Here is a 20029-nt window from a genome sequence, read left to right as displayed (position 1 = left end):
GGCTTCAGAAGAGCTAAACTATACCTTTGTAAAACATTCCAATAAAAATTCAATTAGGGATTTCATTATTGAATAAGTCAAGTACCTTTCCTTGACATTCAAGAATTATATTCAGTATATTTCTTGATTTTTAGACTGCATAGAGAAAGACTACTGCAGACATTATTTGGAAAAATATTTAAAAATCCATAAAATTCTGAAGTAAATACTTATTTTAACCCAAATTTTAATTATTTAATCTTGTTTTCTTCATAGTAGCAGAAATCACTGCATACAAATACATATAAAAGTTAACTATAGCACAGTATTTGTTGCAAGGTGACCACATTCTAAGTGAGCTAATGTTTGTTGCTGAGTAGTAAACATATTTTGATAAACATATTGGTCTTTGAGGAATTTATGCTACTACCATATAAAATCCACCTGACATCATTTATTTAAAACTCCCTAGTGGTTGTACTTCTCATTTAACTTATTTCAAATGAAGACGTAAACATGAAAAGTGTTAATATGCTTTTAGTATGCCTTATGATGATTGACTTGACATAGATTCTTGTTCTAGAATACTATTTCCTTTTCAAATGTATTCACAGAGAAGAAAATAAGCAAATATGCCAAATATATGAAAAATGTGGTAGATTGAGCTATTTGTACAAATAGATTTAGTTATTTGTACAAAGGCCTCTCCCAGATCCTATTGATTTTCCCACCTTATTTGAACTCATATATCACTTAACACCATTTACTCCCTCAATATTGTTTGGTAATCAATCATGTGCTCTCTTCTGTTACCCCTTTGGTTAAATGTTCTTTGTTGCAAATGTCTGTTATCTCCTCTACAAGACTATCTCTAAGATCTTACAGGGCAGAGAATATCTTTCTCAAACTGCCTTGTGTTTCACCTGTATCTGGTAGGTTTTACTACACGTCCTGGTGACTGAATGGGAAAATAGTTTAAGTCAAAGCAGTCAAAAATCTGGCTTTCATACTCCTCCCCTTATAAATCAATATATACTCTCTTCAACACCACACCATACCATTTGTTAGCAACCCTGCTTCTATTGGGATGGTTCTGATGTTTGAGAGCAGAGATATTAGCAAAACATTGCATACCTCCGTTTTATCCCTTGTCTTGTCAGCCTAGTTGTATGAGTGTTGGCTCTTGGGTAATAAATGTATTAATATCTTCTCTACTTTTCTTCCCTGGCTCCTTCCTAATGGTTAAATCATCTATATATTAATCAGGTTACCTGAAAATTGTATTTAGTTCAACTAAAGATAGGTGGTGTAATTTCCAGTCACTAAAAAAAGTGCTTCAAGCACTGAAGAAAAATACACATCTACCTCAAGTTCTGAAGTATTACTAGGACCTAATGGATACTTCAAGTGTCTGATGATTTATTTCTTTCATTTTTTTTTGTTTTGTCTTCTTGGGCAAGATTTTTGAAGATTTCCCTAATTACAATTGTAGGGGATTTCCATGAGCAATTACCAGGAAAATTTAGATACAATGTGTCTACATGCCAGATGCAGCACAATATGATTAGTTAACTTTGTTTTCTGATTAAACCTGAAGCTAGATTTGAAAATAGTGCTGTTACCTATTTTGACAAATCTTTTATTTCTTCCCTCCTACATACCCAACTGTGGTGGGGCATTAAGACACTTTCATTAATCTTAGTTAATTAAAATTCTAAACTCAGCCTCCATTTCCTTTGTTTAATTTAGTTCAGAGTGGGCGTTTTTCTTTTTTGTTGTTCGCATGTTGATATGCTAGGTAGAAATCTAGATTTTGTTCTAATTCTTAAGGCATGGACAGCACACTACAACAGTTCTATCAGTGTTTTAAAACACAAGTGAAAAATCATCAATGCAATTAAAACCACCCTTAAATGAAAGTAGCAGTTAATGGAACATTTCACCCCTCTTTAACTTTATAAATCTACTCCTATTGAGCAAGCATATAAAGCATTTTCTTGACTTGATTTTCCCCTATTTTATAACCCCCAATTTTTAGCACATGCATTAGAAGCTCTTGGGCTGACCCAGTCACTGGGGACTCTCTTAACTCACATTTGGGCTGTGTCCCCTCAGGGTAGCCTGCTGGTTTAAGCTGACTGGTACAGCCAACTAGCTATTTCCTGGTGTTGAGCATATGTGTTGCCCACTTTCCTCTGCCCGATGGGGTCGTGTAAGTGGCGGTTAACCCTCTAAGCAAGATGTACATGAGAAGAAGAAACAAAGGCTCTTTAGTGACTTGTCCACAGAGTTAATGGAAAAGGATGAATGTATACTGTAACTCAGAGAAAATCTAGGGGCCACTAAAGATTTACTTTTTGCCTGAGTTCCTTTTAAGTGGCCGAGAATATCATGGAATTTATGGAAGAACAGGGATTAGGAATCATGCAATCGGTCACAATTCCATGAGGAATGCTTTTTATAAGAGTGACTTGGGGCGTCAGAACCGGAACAGTTCTAAAGGGCAGAATTCCCTCCCGGCTCTGGGCTCTGGCTCGCCTAGCTGACAGCGTTCCCCACCCTGCGTCTGTGGGGTGACCTACTCTCCTCCTCCTCCTCGTCAGTCCGGCTCAGCGTGTCCTGGGAGGCCTGCTGGGAGGGCTCACTGTCCTGCTCCCAGACGGTGCCGGTGCCTGTGTTGGAGCGGGACATGGTGGCCAGGCTCAGGCGGTACGCAGAGGTGGAGGTGCCCACGGTGCTGATGGACGTCTTTCCTTGGTAGGCTGAGGGGTGTGAGAGACCGAAGGAAGCACACAGTGACCATCTTGAAAGAACGCACATGTTTGCTTCCCAGTGTTTTTTAAGGAAAGGCCGGTTAAAGAGTGTATCCCAGACAGACGATCGTTCAGGCAAAGTGGAAAGTGGAAATGGGGCTGTTAAAACCTAAGAATCAATACCGGCTGTACTTGCAATTCATTAGCTACCTTGTGAGAGCATACTGTCGCTAACAATGTAAAGTGCTTCCACATGGTTTTCCTTCTTACAGCTTTTCTATGTCCTCTCCCAAGGCTAGAAGGACACAAATTCATTTTGACCCAGATTGTAGCTTCCAACTTGCCAGCTTTTATTGAAAAACACAACTTACCTGATACAAGCATATAGAAGTGGTAAATAAGGTATCTGATACGGATCCCGCAATAAAAATAAGAATACATAATCAAAACAGTGTGCTCCCATTCTCCTTTTCTGGAAATTATACCTGACAAAATATTCCTTGGGTCTACGTCAGATTTATTATTATAAAGCAGAATATTTGAATGGGAATGTATGGATTTTACCAAGGTTGTGTTTGTCAACATTTTTGTCTTTTAACACATTGTCCGTAAACAACAATAAACCTTCAGAAAGAAAGGGGAGGTGGGGGGCAGGGTGTGTGGGATAGAAAAACACATATATTCTACTTGTGGGTAATGACTGCCCTCTAATGGCAGAAAACTTTTTTCCTCTCTAGTGATCTGCTAACACAATTGTAAAAAGTAAAACAATATAATCCAAAGAATTTTTTTAATAAGATAAAGTTCTTCCTAGTGCCAACTCTTATTCAATCATCCCTCACTGCTCCCCCACCCCCGCTGCCCCTCGATTTGTAAAAATTTAAAGGCTCTATAATCATATAGACCTGGGTTAAAATCCTCTCACTGCTTGCTTTCAATGTGTATAAATTATTTAACCTCTATGAGCCTCAGTTTCCCATTCTCTAATGGACTTTCAACTATGTACCTTATAGGTAGTGTGGATTAAACTAGACACCATCTATGAAATAATCTACCATATAATAAATGCTCCTCAATGAATGCTAGTTCCCTCATCCTTACCAAAAAGGAAATCAAGGTCAGAATTTAAACAGGTTGTTTTTTTTCTTTCAGTTAAATATTCTAGAAAGAGCTTAACTACTAAAATGAGATTGAAAACAATATTTAAGAAAGAAACAAAATCAAACTCCCATGATTCCTACATGTTGACCATGATCACTGGTCAGATCTACTAGTGCCCATGGTCCAAAAGAGCAGTTACCTGGACAGAGGGACTCTTTGTAGGTGGGTATTCCATTAGTCAATCAAACTTAAAAAACCCCATGCATGCTCACCTGATCCGCTATGAACAGCCTCTTTTAGGATTTTTAGTTCACTGTTGAATTCAGCAATGAGCGAGCTCTTACACAAAGGGCGTGGTATGAAGCGTCGCTCCAGCTGGTCGGCAATATGTTGACGCGCAGAAAGCTCCTCATGGTTCTCTGCTGGTTGGGCCAGAAGCTAAAAAGAAGGCATAACATTCTCAGGGCTTCAATTTTCCCAGCTGTAAAATGGGCTAATTATTGTATCTACTTCATAGTTGATTATAAGGATGACAAAAAGTAATGCATGTGAAGTTCTTAGAACAGTGTCTTAACACAGGAAGTGCTAAATAAATAAACGTCCCAAGAAATCTGGGCACAAAAGGAACAGAACTATCCCATCTTTTTCATATGTTTATTTAAAATCAGATCTCAGTCATGCCACTGAAGAAAGAGAACATTCTCAGGTCATTCCATTAGGCCAATCCTTTTTTTTTTTTCCAGGGAGGAAAAGCAAAGTTTTATAGACTCTGATGATGCTCTTACTGTGATGTTTCCTCTAACATGAGATTTTATCCTCTGGAATTTAGTTTGGGGGCTGTTTTTCTGGTTGAGTCCTTGCCTGAGCATGAAACTCCAGAATGTCCCACAAGCACTCCTGCTATAATCCTGCCTTAATGGAGAGTGCCACAGTCATGGGCTTGTCCCTCCCAGGAGGAGAAGCACACACCGCACCTTGCACTGGATGAAAGGACGCAAGAGCACGAAGATGGGTATTCGGGTCCGCACGATGAAGTCGAGGAAGTCCCACAAGGCCAGGCCTCCCACCTTCCGCAGAGCCATCTCCTTCACCTGGAGGCTCAGCCAGTACCACTGGCTTCCCAGCTGCCTCTCAAAGCAGACTAGAATCACCTTCAGCGCTTCACACCAGCAAAAGAGAAAAGCGAACCTGAGGACTGGTGCTTCCGAGGAACACTGCCCACACCCACCGCTCTTTACATGCCAGGCAAAGTTCTCGACTTCTAAACTCTCTCCATGTTTTCAAAAACATATGTGCACTCCAGAGTGAGAGCGTTCCTGACCTCAAGCCACACATTTGTATGATAAACATGCTTCCGATTCTGATTGAGAGAACACAAATATCTTTTAAAAGTACATTTATCTACTCTTTTGGAAAATACAGAACAAAGAAGTTCATAGAATTGAAAGAGAAATGTTTTATAAACATGATGTGCAGCTAATTTTTACTTTCTGCAAGTTTTGTCATGGTGGCTTCATGGTAATACCAGCATATTGCTCACATCCCAGGCAAAAACATGGATATTTAAAAATCTTATTTTTCCTTTTAAGCATAGAAAAATCAAACCATGTAGAAATACACAAAGTTAAAAAAAAACAAAAACAAACAGAAAGTCCTTTGCCTTCCCAACCCCATTCCAAACTGCTCCCCAAAGGCAATCAGTGAATGTGTTTGAGTATATCTTTCAAGATATGAGTATTTAATAAAAACTCCTCTCTCTCCAATACCCCCTCCCCTCCCGCCCCGGTATTGTACATCATTTCTATTACTAAACCCTGTTGGATTTCTCTCCCTCTCAGATTCTGGCAAGCCTGTCACAGTCTACATTTTTTTTCCTTTTGGAAAACAGAATTCCCAAATAGCATATCAGGGCAAACTGGAGTCTTGCAAAGATTTCAAAGACTATGAAGGGAGCTTCCTCTGCCACCCCAGGTCTCCCCACGGGATCTGCCTGTGTTAAGGTCCATCTCAGCATCTAAAGGACACACAGAAATCCAACTCCCTAAAGCCCCCAAGAGTCACATACACCCCTACTTGTCTTTAGGGCATTCCCAGGGAAGACCCATGTCATATAGCACAGGGAGAGATGTAACATTCTTCCTTACCCATCTTCCTCCTCAAATTCTCACTTTTCATGGCAAGGTCCCTCTCAATTCCTCTCCCTCAACTAAACAAACAAACAGAAGAAGAAAAAGCAACACTTCTCTTTCCCTATCCTGATTCTGATGACATTTCTCCTGTTAATATGTGCCTGTTGGCCTTCTTTGAGTCTCCGCCATTCTGATTTGTACCTTCACCACCATTAATCAACACACAGGCAGTGTAGTAAGGGGCTCAAAGCAAGGACTCTGATGCTAAATGGCTCGGATTCAAAGTCTGGCTGTGTCACATATTCACTGTGTGACATTAGGCAAGTTAATCAACCTATTTGGGCCTCAGCTTTTTCATTCCTAAAATGAAGGTGTTTACTCCACTGAGTTGTTGTGAGGATGTGAGAGTTAAATGAGGTGATACATATAAAATACCGAAAACACTACTTGGCATATAGGTAAGTGCTCAAAACAAATGTAAAACAAACTGAAAAAAGAACAGAAGCCCAGTTGCCTGGCCAAGTAAGCAAAGGATCCTCCTTCAATAAAAAGGCAGAAAATGGAGAGGCTTGAAAATATTTACTCCTCAAGTGTTTTTTCATATCCTTCTCCGACACATAGAGTTACTTTTCTCCATCACCCTCTGTGCAATCCCAAACCTCATGCAGGGCTCTAGGCCAATGTTTGAGCCTTACTTTCTCATGCCTTGGGCAACTGAGGTCCTGTGTACATGCAACCTTTCTTTTTCTCCTTCTTCATTCTCATTGTCAACCACCTCATTTTCAATTCTACCCCTTTCTGATGCAGTCCAAACAGCCCATGTACTCCATACTCCAAGGACCTGTTGTCATCAGTGCGTGTGCATGTTCACTTTATACTTCCCACTAAGATCTGCTTTGGCGAATTCAGAAATGTCAGGCAAGACATTCTTAACTTTTCCTTCTGGGGTTTTCTGCAGCATGTGCTCCTTATTCTCAGTGCTGTGGCAAGAGGGGTCTTTTCCACCTGGCCAAGCTCATTCAGGGTCAGGGTCATCATTCCAAGGGTCAGGGCCAAGTTAAAGGTAGGTATAAGGTAATGGAAGAGGAGGAATTGAAGGGGGAAGGGAATTGGTAAGCATATGGGAGGAGAATAAGTCGACTGGCTTTACTAGAGTGAAGATCAAGATGGAGATTTAAAGATGGACATTGCAAGGGAAGAAAAGAAGCTAGCAGGGGACCTAATACATTAGAAAGGCCACCACGACTGGCTGTGCAGGGTGTGGACTGCCCAACTCCAGGGGCTCCATTCACATAGTTGGCACACCAATGAGCCCCTCAAGTTGTGTAATACAGTGTCCTTTCATACTAGACTGAGTCTAGATCTGATAACTACTACCAATCCCATTAGTGATCTTGAACTTAGTAGGTAAGGAGGAATCCTTATGGCAGATGCCTTCCTTGCATGCCCAGACACTCTTAGGAAAACAACCCAGTAATTTAAGCATCACAGTTATGTAAGTACTTTATCTTTTGGCATATGTTTACTGAAGGAAACCAGACTCTTGTCAGGATAATGCTTCTTACTTGCTCAAGTGGTTTCTAAATACTTTCTGAGTTCAGGTGGAATGTACTAACTATATATGCACACATGTAATAATAAATACAAGAGAAATATAAAATATAAATATTAGATATAAATGTGTGTATACACACACACACACACACACACACACACACACACACAACTCACCCAAGTATGCCGCTTGGCTAGTGGATTCTGCCAGCCCTTCCCTGCGCAAGTCTTTCCCAGCATCCCCGGGTGTGGAGCAGTGGGCGGGGGAGCTCTCCAACATGAAGTTCTTGCTCCTGGATGTGCTGATGATACGCGGTGGCAGGAGTACATTAATGACTGTCTGCAGCAGTAGTTGCACCTCGGGCTGCTCCAGCCATGGGCTATCTGAGGGGAAGAGTTTGGGAGAGGGAAGTGGAAAGAAGAACAAGTCACATGGTAGGCATTCCACATTAGACACAAAAAAACCTCAGCTCTCTTTCCAAATCCATACTAGAACACCCGAGAAATCTGGGTAGTTCCCCACCAAGTACAGCTTCTCCTCTGGACAGAAACAGTGTTCCTGGCACCTGGGTGCTTTCTCCGTAGGGCATCCAAAGGTTTGTGTTTTTAGCCATATGCCTGTTTACAAATTCAAATTCCTTGCGTTTCTCTACTCAAATACTCATAATGTATTGTCCTGACATTTGAGATAAAGCATTCCTAAAAGAAAAGTGCCCCTACAAAGGAAGAGTAAAAAAAAAAATATGAAATGGAATTTAATAAGTAGCAGGATGTATGCTCAACATAGCGGTAGTAGCTTATAAAATCTATTCACCTGCCAATTCCCATCTAACTGTACTTCAACTAAAACCATCATTTTAACTGAAAGACACTCTTCCGATTTTTGCTGCACTGAGATGATTTTAAATAGGATTTATCCCCTAAGAAGCAAAGCAGAGAGACTCTTGTCCCAGGGTAGTTGAACTGACAAGAAAGAAAAGCTCTACTTCCTAAAGTAACCTTGTTTATCATTCAGATCAACTTCATTGATGGCCTTTATGGGAAAAGGAAAAAGAAATAATAGCCTGACATTTAAGAAAACACAACAACAATGATAAATTTCTTTTAGTTAAATTAATCAGACCTTTGCTTCCAGATCCTACTGTGAGCACAAATGGGATGAGCAGATTTAAAAGCATCCCCTCCCTTCGCTCTTGATTGGTGAATGGGGAGATCACATGGCTTAAGGGGAAATCTTCTTTTAAAGCCTGTGCAGCAATAATAAAAAAAAGATTAATTGACCCCCACACCCTTTTAGCATGTTTGTTTTTACACAGCATGACGGAAACGATGACTTTCCTGCTGGCTGCTCCTGTAAACTATGAGTTCAATTGTCGTCTGTGCAGCATGCAAGATTCTCCCAAAACTGATACTTTACCATTTGCTTGACATAATTGAGAGCTATAATACCTAAAAAGACAGTAACAGCTTGAATATTACATGAGAAATCATAATACTTATGGTCTAGAGGTGCAAAACAACCATATTTCCCTAATAATTTTCTCCGTGTTCCCACCAGTAAATATATTAGAGACAAAGGAAAAGGAAAAAAATGAGAACTCGCCACTTGATCTAGTTAGTACTTATTTCAAAGTCCTCTGACTCCTGCATATGGGCTTCTCCCAGCCACAAAGCAGTAAGTAATATAGAAAGAAAAATTATCTTTGTATGCAGGTTACTACAATGCATCACTCAAGGGATGTCATTGTTTCCTTTCTGCATGGTAGCCACAGCTCTTACATAATCTATCTTCTATACATGCTCTGGATGATGGACCATCCAGCCTGGTTGTCATATAATGTATGGGTCAGTCACCCATTTACATCAGTTGTGTATTTTCCACTGGTCACAGAGCATCCTGATGATTTACAGCTGTCTAAAATTAGATAACACACAGAGACAGGCAAAGGTATTGGAATTCTGCATTTTTATGCCTTGGGAATGATTATTTTAATTTTAAGAAAAAAAATAAATGGGACAGTTTTTTAAAAAAGCACCCACAATATTCAACCCACAATCATGAAAGCAAATTAAGGTATTCAAAGTCTAGTGATAACATTCGAAAGAATTTTACATTACAATTCTTTCAGAAAATAATTTAAAACCAGACTTTGAATACTATTGCCTCTTTTTATTAACAATTTTGATTATCTGTGAATCATTATTTTCCTAAAGTATTTGCACAAATTTTAAATGACTGGAGTGGTTTCTATAGTTGTGGCATGACTAAATGACTCTGCTATTTTTGAGATCTCAAGAAGAATTACAGAAGCACAACTTAGGGCCAAGCTCAGGGCTGAAGCTCCAAACATGTAAAAGTCTGGAGATGTTTACATTTTTGTTTCACAGATTTTGCCCAGCCTTTGCAGAAAAAAAAAAGAGAACACCATGATCTGGCGCCTCAACCAACAACTCAATGAGCGTGACAAACAGGTAAGGTAGTCACACCTGTATCTGCAATGCTACAAGCCGGACAACAGCTGTGCTGAAGGGCAGAGGTGGTGAGAGATAAGGGCTGAGATGAAGAAGGGGTAATCCATCAGCAACACTGGAAGGTCCTACCACTCCCATCACCTGAAATACAAAGAGAGCACATGACCAGCCTTGACTATTGCAATTTCATGCAACCGTAGTAGGGGAGACTCATTTAATAATAATGTGATGATAATAATAAATTGAAGGTTGGGCATGTTACTTTCAATCTTTCCTTTCTTGTTGCCTTCTTCTGAGGGCATGTAATGTCTGGAGTCAGATCGAACATTACACAGGATTCACCCAAGGTTTTGTAGAATGTTGTTTGTATCTAACTATGTAAATAATGAAAGATGAACCAAAAAGCTAATCTAATCAGAGACTGGACATACTTACTTCTGGATTCAAAGGAATGCAGTCAACATTCTTTGATGGAACAAATACTGACAACAATGATGATGGCAACAGCTCTATTTGCACAAGGCATTCCAACTACAGATTTAATTGCTCAACTAGTTAAGCAGCAGATCCTATCCAATGAAATGCTCTAACATGGTTTCCATACATTGTACAAAACCTTGTCAGGACCAGACTCTAGATATTACTGAAATGATAAAAAATATATATATTTTTTCTTTACAGAAATCCTAGACTGGCCAACTCATGGTGTCATTTTGCACTAAAAAAACTACATAAATACATCTTTGCATTTGAACTCCACCCCTACCTCAGACTACTCCAATTTCTAGCCAATTGTGCAATCTCCACCACCCCACTCTCCAACTGGCAGCCCTCAACTCTCAACGCAACTTGAGGAGGCAAATTGTCAAAGTAGTGCATGGGAAGCAGTACATCAAAATCCCATCTGTGTAGTGATGGGCCCCTGTATCTCCCCATGTACCACCCTGAAATGTACCTCACTATTTTCAGTGTCACCTGAGCCGTCTGTTTTCACGGGTAGGTAGGGGCACAAAGTGGTTGACCTGTAAATCTTCAATTCAGAGAAGTCAATAGCAGAGTTAAATTTTGCAAAGTTTCATAAGATTGCCACTTGGCTACTCACCAGATTGACACAGACATTGATCAGGGACCTAAGATGAGGCAGGAAGGATATGATTGGCTGCCTCTGAAGTGTCAAACAAACCCCTTCAATCAAATTGCTGGCAGGCTCCCACTCAACCTGTCGCCTGGAATACAATATAGGAGCCATTAGCAGCTTGGCTCCCTTCTGGAGACAGTCTGAAACAAGTGAATGAGACAGTGATTCTGACACCATCTAAGACAGAATGGGTGTCTGAGACAACAGAGTGCTTCACCCGGGATGAAGTTTACCCATGCTGTTCCAAAAGTACAGAGCACACTGGGAGGGGAAGAAGATACTGAAAACGTAGCAGAGGCACTTCTGCCCCACTCGACTAATGGGACAAAATCTATTGAAGAGAAAACAGAGATGATGAATGGGTTGCATTTTAAGTTCCTTGGTTTTATCTTCGAGGGAGTCCTAAGACTATCATTTTAGAAAACCCACCACAGAGGTAATTACTCACAGTAGAACTGAACTGACCATTTCAGATTTCTGAAATCTATCAGACAATAATTGATCCCATCTGTTTTTACACCAGACTGCTTCTATTAGGACTTGTGGTTTAACTCCTGCCCAAAAGATCAAAAGAAAATAGTCTATTTTAAAATGTCCTTTCTTGGCATCCTAAGAAATGATATCCTTTGGCTACTTTCGTTAGTAGTATAAATGGTGGAATATATAACCCAATTAGAGAAACATGGCTTTTTCAGTAATAAAATTCAATCTAATTTATAAGTGCCCTGGTACTGAAGGATTCATGCCTGGGGCCCCATACTTTGCCACTACAATAAAATTAATAGACCGGGCTTTGCTGACACCACCACTATTTCCATATAGTTTCCTGGAGACAATTTCTAAAGCTGATACTTCCTACCAAAATGAAATATCTACAATTACAAAATGGAAATGTATTCATAAGGGAGGATATATTGACATCCCTCGTGTCTCATACTCAATGTGCTTAAGTAATCCATAGGTCAGCGTTAGTCAACAGTTCTCTTATTGAACTGAAATTTCCTGGAGAAATTAAATTCAAATTAACAAAACTACCTATAACTGATCAAGTCTATGCATATAATCCAGAAATCTATTTTTAGAAAGGATGATGTTTGATATAATGGGTATACTCATATGCCAAACGGGCCAGCCTATGTAGATGTTTAACACCTTTAGATACTGAATAATTTAAGAAAAAGTATTGATTTTGACACACTCTTGTGAACCAATGTATTTCTTACAAGACTCTGATTGACCATTTGCTGATTTACATAAACGTTCCATCGGACCATTAAGGAACAAAGGAGTGTTTTAAGAACTGGCATTTCCATGCTACTGAAACTAATAACCATGCAATAATTTATAGGCATTAATAACTATAGTATAAAAAATACAAGAATAAACCACCAATTATTAGAATGAAATCTTTCTATTCCTTTTTTCATAAATTCACCAACATCTGATAGTTGCATAAATGAAGAAGAGCACAGGCTAAAACATGGAAAGCTCTGACAAATTAAAAACTAAGTGCTACAAATTCTTGAGCAAGAGTTGCATTGATTTTGGTTTTAGTTTTAAAAGGACAAAAAATGCTCCTAAAAGTTAGTGAGATTACCAGCATTTATCAGCTGAACTCTCTGCTCATTATGGCTATAGGTTTCCAAACATGTCAGATCTCCAGTAGACTAGTTTAGAGATATACACTCATAGAAAGGCTACCAATGGAAACTTATAGGGCCACTGAGCAGAGATCAAGTGGTAACAACATTCATTCAGGACCACCTTGGATTAAAATAAAGGTAAAAACTAGGTATTTGTTATCAGTCCTAGGATGTTTTTAGCCACTGCTTGGCTGACTATCATAAAGCTTTGCATTTCTCTAAACTGGTACCTAAAATATTACATTAAGTACAGTATATTTTGAATTCATTTTTCATCTCTTCTTAGCTATTTAATTTATGCATACCCTACCTTGTTTCAAAAATGATTGAAGGGGACTTAGTAGATTTCTTCTTTGCTACACATGAGGAACATGATAGCTGAGGAGTGAATAGATTTTTTCATGTCTAACACATGTTTTTAAAGAACATATTATATATGTAAAATGTAGAACCTGGCCCTTATGCATTCATACAACTGATTAGCTATGCACATACACTAATGAAAAATTTTCAAGTCATTCATTCAATTCCAGATTGTCCAACATCTTCAAAAAATGACAAACCTTAATTTTGAGACTTGCAATATCAAAAGTTGACTAGGAGGCATCCTCACCTCAAAGTAGGCATCTTATGAATTTTGTTGAACATTCTATCCAATCTCTTTAAAATGAGGATAAGAGCTGGCCTCACTGCCTCAGCTGTCCAGTCGGTAATGGGTAGCATCTCCATGATGTAGCGTCGAAGTCCACGGCTCTCCATTGTCTGGGTGTCATATGGTGCCAGTTTCAGAAGGGAGTGTGCAATTTCTGCCAATCTAAAATGATTTTTTTTTTTTTAGAAAAAGCTTAGAATGCCATAATGTGAGTTTTCTGAAGTAGCCTCATGCTTATCACCCTCCTTCCAGGACACCAATTCCCTAAACTAAGAACAATTTCCCAACACTCTCATCTCTTAGCTCTTCTTGCTTACACTAATACATTGATAGTTGCACATGCATAAGGACAAAGAATGATACAATGTTCCAGAGAGTAAATATGAGAGAGCATCTGTTGAAGAAACTTTAAACCCAAAGAGATTAAGGACAGGCCAAACATATCTAGAGAATGCCGCTTCTGTATGTATACATACATACACACACGCATATGTCACATAGGTACACACAAGATACATATAGATATATGTATGTATACACTCACAAATATATATATGTAAAAGAGAACATAAACTATCATGTACAATAAAATCACTAGTTATCAAATGTCCAAGCAATGAGGCTTCATAGCTCCCTCACTGCCAATAGTAAAGGTCAAGGTATCCTCTAAAAAAGAGGTATTGGTTGTTACTGCAGCTCAGTGAGCTCAAACTCCATTTTTAATCCTCTCCGTTAAAACTTCCTCACGTGGATCCTCCTGCTCTGCTGATATTTTCCCATAATTAACCCAGTTGGATTGTCTAGACAGCTTTGGTGTTGGTTGCCTCCACCTCTCAGATTTCCCACCTCAACCACACAGAGACGGCCGGAGAGCAAAGTAGCTTCCTCCAGGCTGGCCCACGCTCCCCAACACTAGACCTGGGTCCATGCTCAATGACCTAAATGTGAGATTTTCTGCAGAGGAATTGGCCTTCAAGACTGATCAGCAAATGGGGTTTCTGGTAAATGTAGTAATTGGCTAGCTGGCTAACTAAGTAATTTCCAAAACTAGACGTGGATTACTAAATTTCCAAATAATATCAGTACAATGAAATACAGAGTCTTAAAGCCAATTTAATCTTATTTGGAACAAATAGGGAAGCATTTAAAAATTTTACAATACCTCACTGCAAATACTACTGAGTAGATGCAGAATATGTGTGTTTTGCAGTAAGAGGCAACTGGACTCATTCATGGAATTATCTCCCATATTGGCTGCAGGATTTGAGTTTGATTTTTTAAAAATCTTATATTCTAAAAAATTTACCACTATCTCATTGGCTGAAATGGTCAGAGCTTTGTTACGGTACAGAAAATTTCCTCTGAAAACAAATTTCTTTCAGAAGGGTAACACATAAAGCCACTCTCACCCATTATTTGAATCTTTAACTTCAGCCACTATATGTATAGCCAGGCATTTAAAGGAACCTGTGGAAATGGAATGTAGGATAGGGAAATTCTGAAGGAGAAGAGGAATAGAGAGGCACGATGTTGCCAGGGGGGCACGAGTGAATGGCATCGTCGGGGGGGGGGCATTTATACACTAAGTGTTTTCAGGACTGTTACTAAAATAATGAGATGAAAGGACAGCATAAATAATCTTTTCCAAGTTTGCCTTGGAAAATCCTGAAGATAATCTTCTTAGAGTCATGGAATCTCAGGGTTGAAAGAGATCTTAAAAGTCCTTTATGCGGTGGGGTTTCATATGTTGGCCTGGCTGCTCAGTATTACTTTAAAAAACATAGCTTGAACGTAAAACTATAAAATAGGTTCCCAGGCTCCATCCAAGAGCTAATAAATGGGAATCTTCAAAAGTTAGGCCCAGAAATAAGTATATTTTTAACTTGTATTTTGGAAAATTTCATACATATACAAAGGTAGACAGGTGTGGCAGCCCCTGGCCTCAACAGAACCGGCCTGCGGACCTTGGCACACAGCAGTCTGCGTGACCTAGGCAGCTAATGTGTAACTTATCCTCTTTGTAAGCCAATAAAGAGAAAACAGTAAATTAACCTTAAAATGTAACTTTAAAACGTGAAAAGGGAAGTAAGCAGGAGGTGAGAAACTCTTGGTCTCATAAAAGAGCAAGATGCGAATGTACCTCAGACCTCCCGCTGCCAAATGTTAACCTAGTCAACCAGCTTCCTGGATCCCAAATGCTGTTGTGGTTATCTATCGATCACCCCCCCACCCCCTGTGCTTGTACCCTCAGGCATGTCTTTGTCTCAACCCTTATAACTGGCTTGCTGTCCTCTTTTTAATTGTGCTGTCAACTTCCCTGCGATGCCCACCGGTGTAAGAGAGCCGTCATGATCTCTTCACGACTTCTCACCCTGTCGGTAAGCCCTGAATAAAAGTCCATGTATCAGAAAATGCCCAGTGTCTTCATTGGCCTCTGGACTGGCAAAGCCCTCATGGGCCACGACAACAGGTGAATATATAATGGGCCCATCACCCAGCTTCACTAATTATCAATTAATGGCCACTCTGGTTTCATCTATACTCTCAGTCACTCCCTTCAACCCTCATCCTGGACAATTTTGAAGTACAATCCAAGCATCATATTATTTTATCCATACATATTTCAGTATTGTGTCTCTAAAGCTTAAGGTCTCTTTAAAAAATTAACCACAATATTATTACATCCAACAAATTAAAAATAAAAAATAAATCTTTTTTAAAAATCAAATATCCAGTCAGTTTTCAAAATTTCACATAATCTCATAATTTTTAATAAACACATTTATTTCTTTCAAATCAGGGTCCACATAAGGTCCATTACTTTCTATTGGGTGATATGTCTCTAAAGCCTTTTAAAATTTACAGGTTCTCCCTCTTCTGCTCTTTTTTACTGCTTTATAGTTTATTTGTTGAAAAAATTAGCTGTTTGTTCTTTAGAATTTCCCACTCTGGAATCTGTTGATAGCTTCTTCATGGTATCATTTAATAAGTCCCATACCTCTCCATATTTAATTCGATTGGCATTTGGTTTAGATGATAGATCAGATTCAGGTTTGAGTTTCTGACAAGCATATGCCACAGGTGGTGTGTACTTCCAAAAGGAGGCACATGATTCTGGGTGGTTACTCTTTGTCTGACGTTAGCTGCCATTGGTGGTCATTAGATAGATCTATTACTTCATTGGGGTTGTACAATGGTAATATTGTATGATTCCTTTTCTCATGTATTAGATACAGCACATTAACAAAGGGAAACTTCCTTTTGATTACTGCAAGAGACAAGAGAGGCAGGATAAATGCTTGAAGGGATCTACAGTTTAAGAGCTTCCCTGGGAGATTTTGATAGGCACCCTTGTTTAGGAACCACAGCTAGGCCATTGCCTCTAATACCTGAATTGCTTTACAACTGCCCCATTTTACTAACTCCATGGATGGAAAATTCACTACATACAAGGCAGCTCATTCAAATTTTGAAGTCTGCGCTGTGAGGAGCAGTCCTGATGTGAATCCCCAAATTCCTTCTAATTTCTTCCTACTGGGTCTAATTCTGGAAGCCTAAATTCAATTCATCTTCTGCATGCCAATCCTTCATTATCAAGAAATGGTTACTGCCTCTTCACTCCCACTGCCTTCTTCCCTCCATACTGAACATTTATGTGGTTCTTCTGGAAATTGTGTGTGTATGTGCATGCTGCTTTAAAGAAGTAATTTTAATCAGCGTGTACACTCTTTGTACTTCTTTCTCATAAATGTGGCATACAGAAAATAATTCTTTGTTTCAGGTGGTTTGTGTGACAGATAAAGGTATACCTAAGTGCACATATTTCTTTTCCCTTATTAAAGTTATTTTAAAGATAACGTTGAAAAATATTTGAGAGATAGTCTATTTTAAGCTTGAGAACAAAACCTATACCAGAATGTGAGTCATTTTATGGATTACTATCTGAATTTCTCTAATCCCTAGTCATGTTACAAAATGCATTTGCTTTGAGCATCAAACAAATTTTCCTTTCTTATAGTCTTTGCTACACTATTATATGAATAATCTCCTGATAAAGAAATATTTCTATGGTCTTTTATCAATGAGAACATAAGATGTTTTCCCACTGAGAGAGACAGAGACAGAGAGAGAGACAGAGAGAGAGAGAATTTGTGGATCCCATTACCCTGTTTTGGCAGCTCTGAATTGGGCAAATTAGGCAATAAATTCTTTTAGGGTAGAGAATCCATTTAATCAAGAATATGTTCCCTGAGAGCCTTGTAGTCAGCCATATAGTCTGCAAATGCAGGAATAATATATTGCCTCAACGCTGCTTCTTGGCTCTTTGGCTCAGATCACGTTCTTCCTGCAAATATCTCCTTTTTCTTTTATATCATTCATTTTCTCTCTTTTTTTTTTTTATCACCCCTCTCTCCATTACCTGTTTTTATAACTTTAAGTACCACCCTATACCCACAATTTCCAAATTTACGTATTTAACTTTTACTCCTACATATATCCAAATGTATACTTAATTTATAAGAGAAAACCTTAATTATACCCTTTGCTTGGTGGAGGTTCAATGCATATAGATTCCCACCCCCCTGCCAACTCAGCAACATAGAATATCTCTGTTTGGTCAGAGAATATGGCAGGTCCATATTTATCAAAAGCTTGTTGTGAGAAATTCTATTAATAGAGGGCATAGTCTAAATATTCCTTGGGCAGTAAATTTTTTTTCACCCTCCTACAGATCTAGGCTAGGCCATGAACTAACTGCTCTCAAATAACATTATCCTGGCTCCAGATAGCTGGCTTTTGCTGAGTCACATTATGATATTATGCCAACTTTCTATACTGAGAGGTATTCAGCCGTAGGAAACTGGCACTTTGTATCTACTATGGGGATGTGTCAAGGACATTGTTCACCACACCACTCTCCTTTTGACAAACACCGAAAAGGAGACATTTCTTATTCTTTGTATTTAACAAAAATCAATGTTTCACCAAAGAGCTGGTGGTTTTTACTTTCTTGACACCTTGTGAGCCAGTTTGGATGTATTATGTTCCCCAAAACACATGTTCTTTAATGCAATCTTGTGGGGGCTGACGTATTAGTGTTCGTTAGGTAGGAATCCTTTGATTGTTTCCATGGAGATGTGACCCACCCAACTACGGGTAACACCTTTGATTAGATTATTTCCATAGAGGTGTGGCCCCATCCATTCAGCGTGGGTCTCGATTAGTTTACTGGAGCCCTATAAAAGCTCAGAAACAGAAAGACCTCAGAGCAGCTACAGTCAGGAGAGACATTTTGGAGAATGCCATTTTGAAACGCAACCTAGGAGCAAGCAGATGCCAGTTACGTGCCTTCCCAGCTAACAGGTTTTCCAGATGCCATCAGTATTCTTCAGTGAAGGTACCTACTGTTGATGCCTTTGTTTGGACATTTGCATGCCCATAAGACTAACTTTGTAACCAAATAAACCCCCTTTATAAAAGTCAGTCCATTTCTGGTATTTTGCATAACGGCAGCATTAGCAAACCGGAACACCAAGATTTTGTAGTTCATATTATTTTTTCCCTTACAGCCAAATTTGTGATTCATGTATATCATCTAATATGATCAAATCATATCAATTTCCCGTGCTAATCTTTTCACAAACATTATTTCCCCACTCATTTTTTTTCACATTGTTCTGACTCCCTTGTTTGAACATTTTATCCATTTGTATCGTGTAATTTTTCTAAGTTGGCTCAAATCCTTTGTAAAATGATAAATACATAAATACACACCTGATTATAGTACTTGCAATTCAGCATTATAGCTGTTTTCTTATGTCTGCCTCTTGCATTGGACTGTGACCATCTTGAGGGCCAGACTTTATTTTACTACTGTTTACACCCCCAGTATCCAGCACAGTATTTGGATCATTGTTACTAACTTTCGTATCTCTGTGCTTTTTAACTGTGCCAGGCACTGAGTTCAATCACTTAAGTTATAGCTCATTTAACCTTTAATAGGATTTGACCTCTAGAGGGAGCTCCAGGCCCCTCACTCACAGCATCCTTCCTCCAAATCTCCTAAATAGGAGGTGTGTGGCTACCAATGATCAATATACAGGATATTTACTAACTCATGATCTCCCTCTCCCTCTTCCTCTCCCTTTCCCTGTATCTAGGAAACTTTTCCCCTTACTCCAACAAAATGGCTGTCAGTGGTGGTTTTCTGCCTGGGAATGTGTTCCTTCTCTGTTCACAGAATTACTTTGGTCGGTTGGAGATGAACAGTGTAAAAGGAAAAGGAAGGATGGTCAGTGACTTGCTATGGCAACAGTATCTGAACATGTCAAACTTTCCTCCCCTTTCCCTGAAGCCTCCTATCTAGGGGCTGAAATTCTCAGTGTGAAATAAGTTCTCACCCAACACTGCAGAGCAGTTAGTGTGAACATGTGGGAACCTCTGGAATTCTCCAGGGCATTGCTGGGTGCACGCCCACAACTCAGAGAATGTGAAACAAGCCTGGAGGAGGAAGACCCTGTGTTCTCCTGATATTTCTGTCCTTTCAGTTCCCTCACTTAGTACTGTCTAAACTCTCTTAAAGTATGGTTTTAAGATAAAAAGTCAAT

The 20029-nt window shown here is 39.2% G+C and overlaps 1 protein-coding gene across 1 annotated transcript in view; it reads right to left on the bottom strand.

The window, feature by feature from the left end:
* Positions 1-20029, bottom strand: part of UNC80 (unc-80 homolog, NALCN channel complex subunit) — a 244241-nt gene that overhangs the window by 16642 nt on the left and 207570 nt on the right. The window contains 8 exon segments of the mRNA XM_037850187.1: positions 2562-2741; positions 4106-4271; positions 4808-4992; positions 7694-7900; positions 8640-8763; positions 10004-10129; positions 11091-11214; positions 13383-13583. Coding sequence (XP_037706115.1) covers positions 2562-2741; positions 4106-4271; positions 4808-4992; positions 7694-7900; positions 8640-8763; positions 10004-10129; positions 11091-11214; positions 13383-13583 — 1313 coding nt within the window.

The sequence above is a fragment of the Choloepus didactylus genome, chromosome 9 (genome assembly GCF_015220235.1).
Source record: "Choloepus didactylus isolate mChoDid1 chromosome 9, mChoDid1.pri, whole genome shotgun sequence".
Lineage (NCBI taxonomy): Eukaryota > Metazoa > Chordata > Mammalia > Pilosa > Megalonychidae > Choloepus > Choloepus didactylus.
The sequence above is the reverse complement of the archived record's forward strand: the minus strand, read 5'-3'. Positions and strand labels throughout refer to the sequence as shown.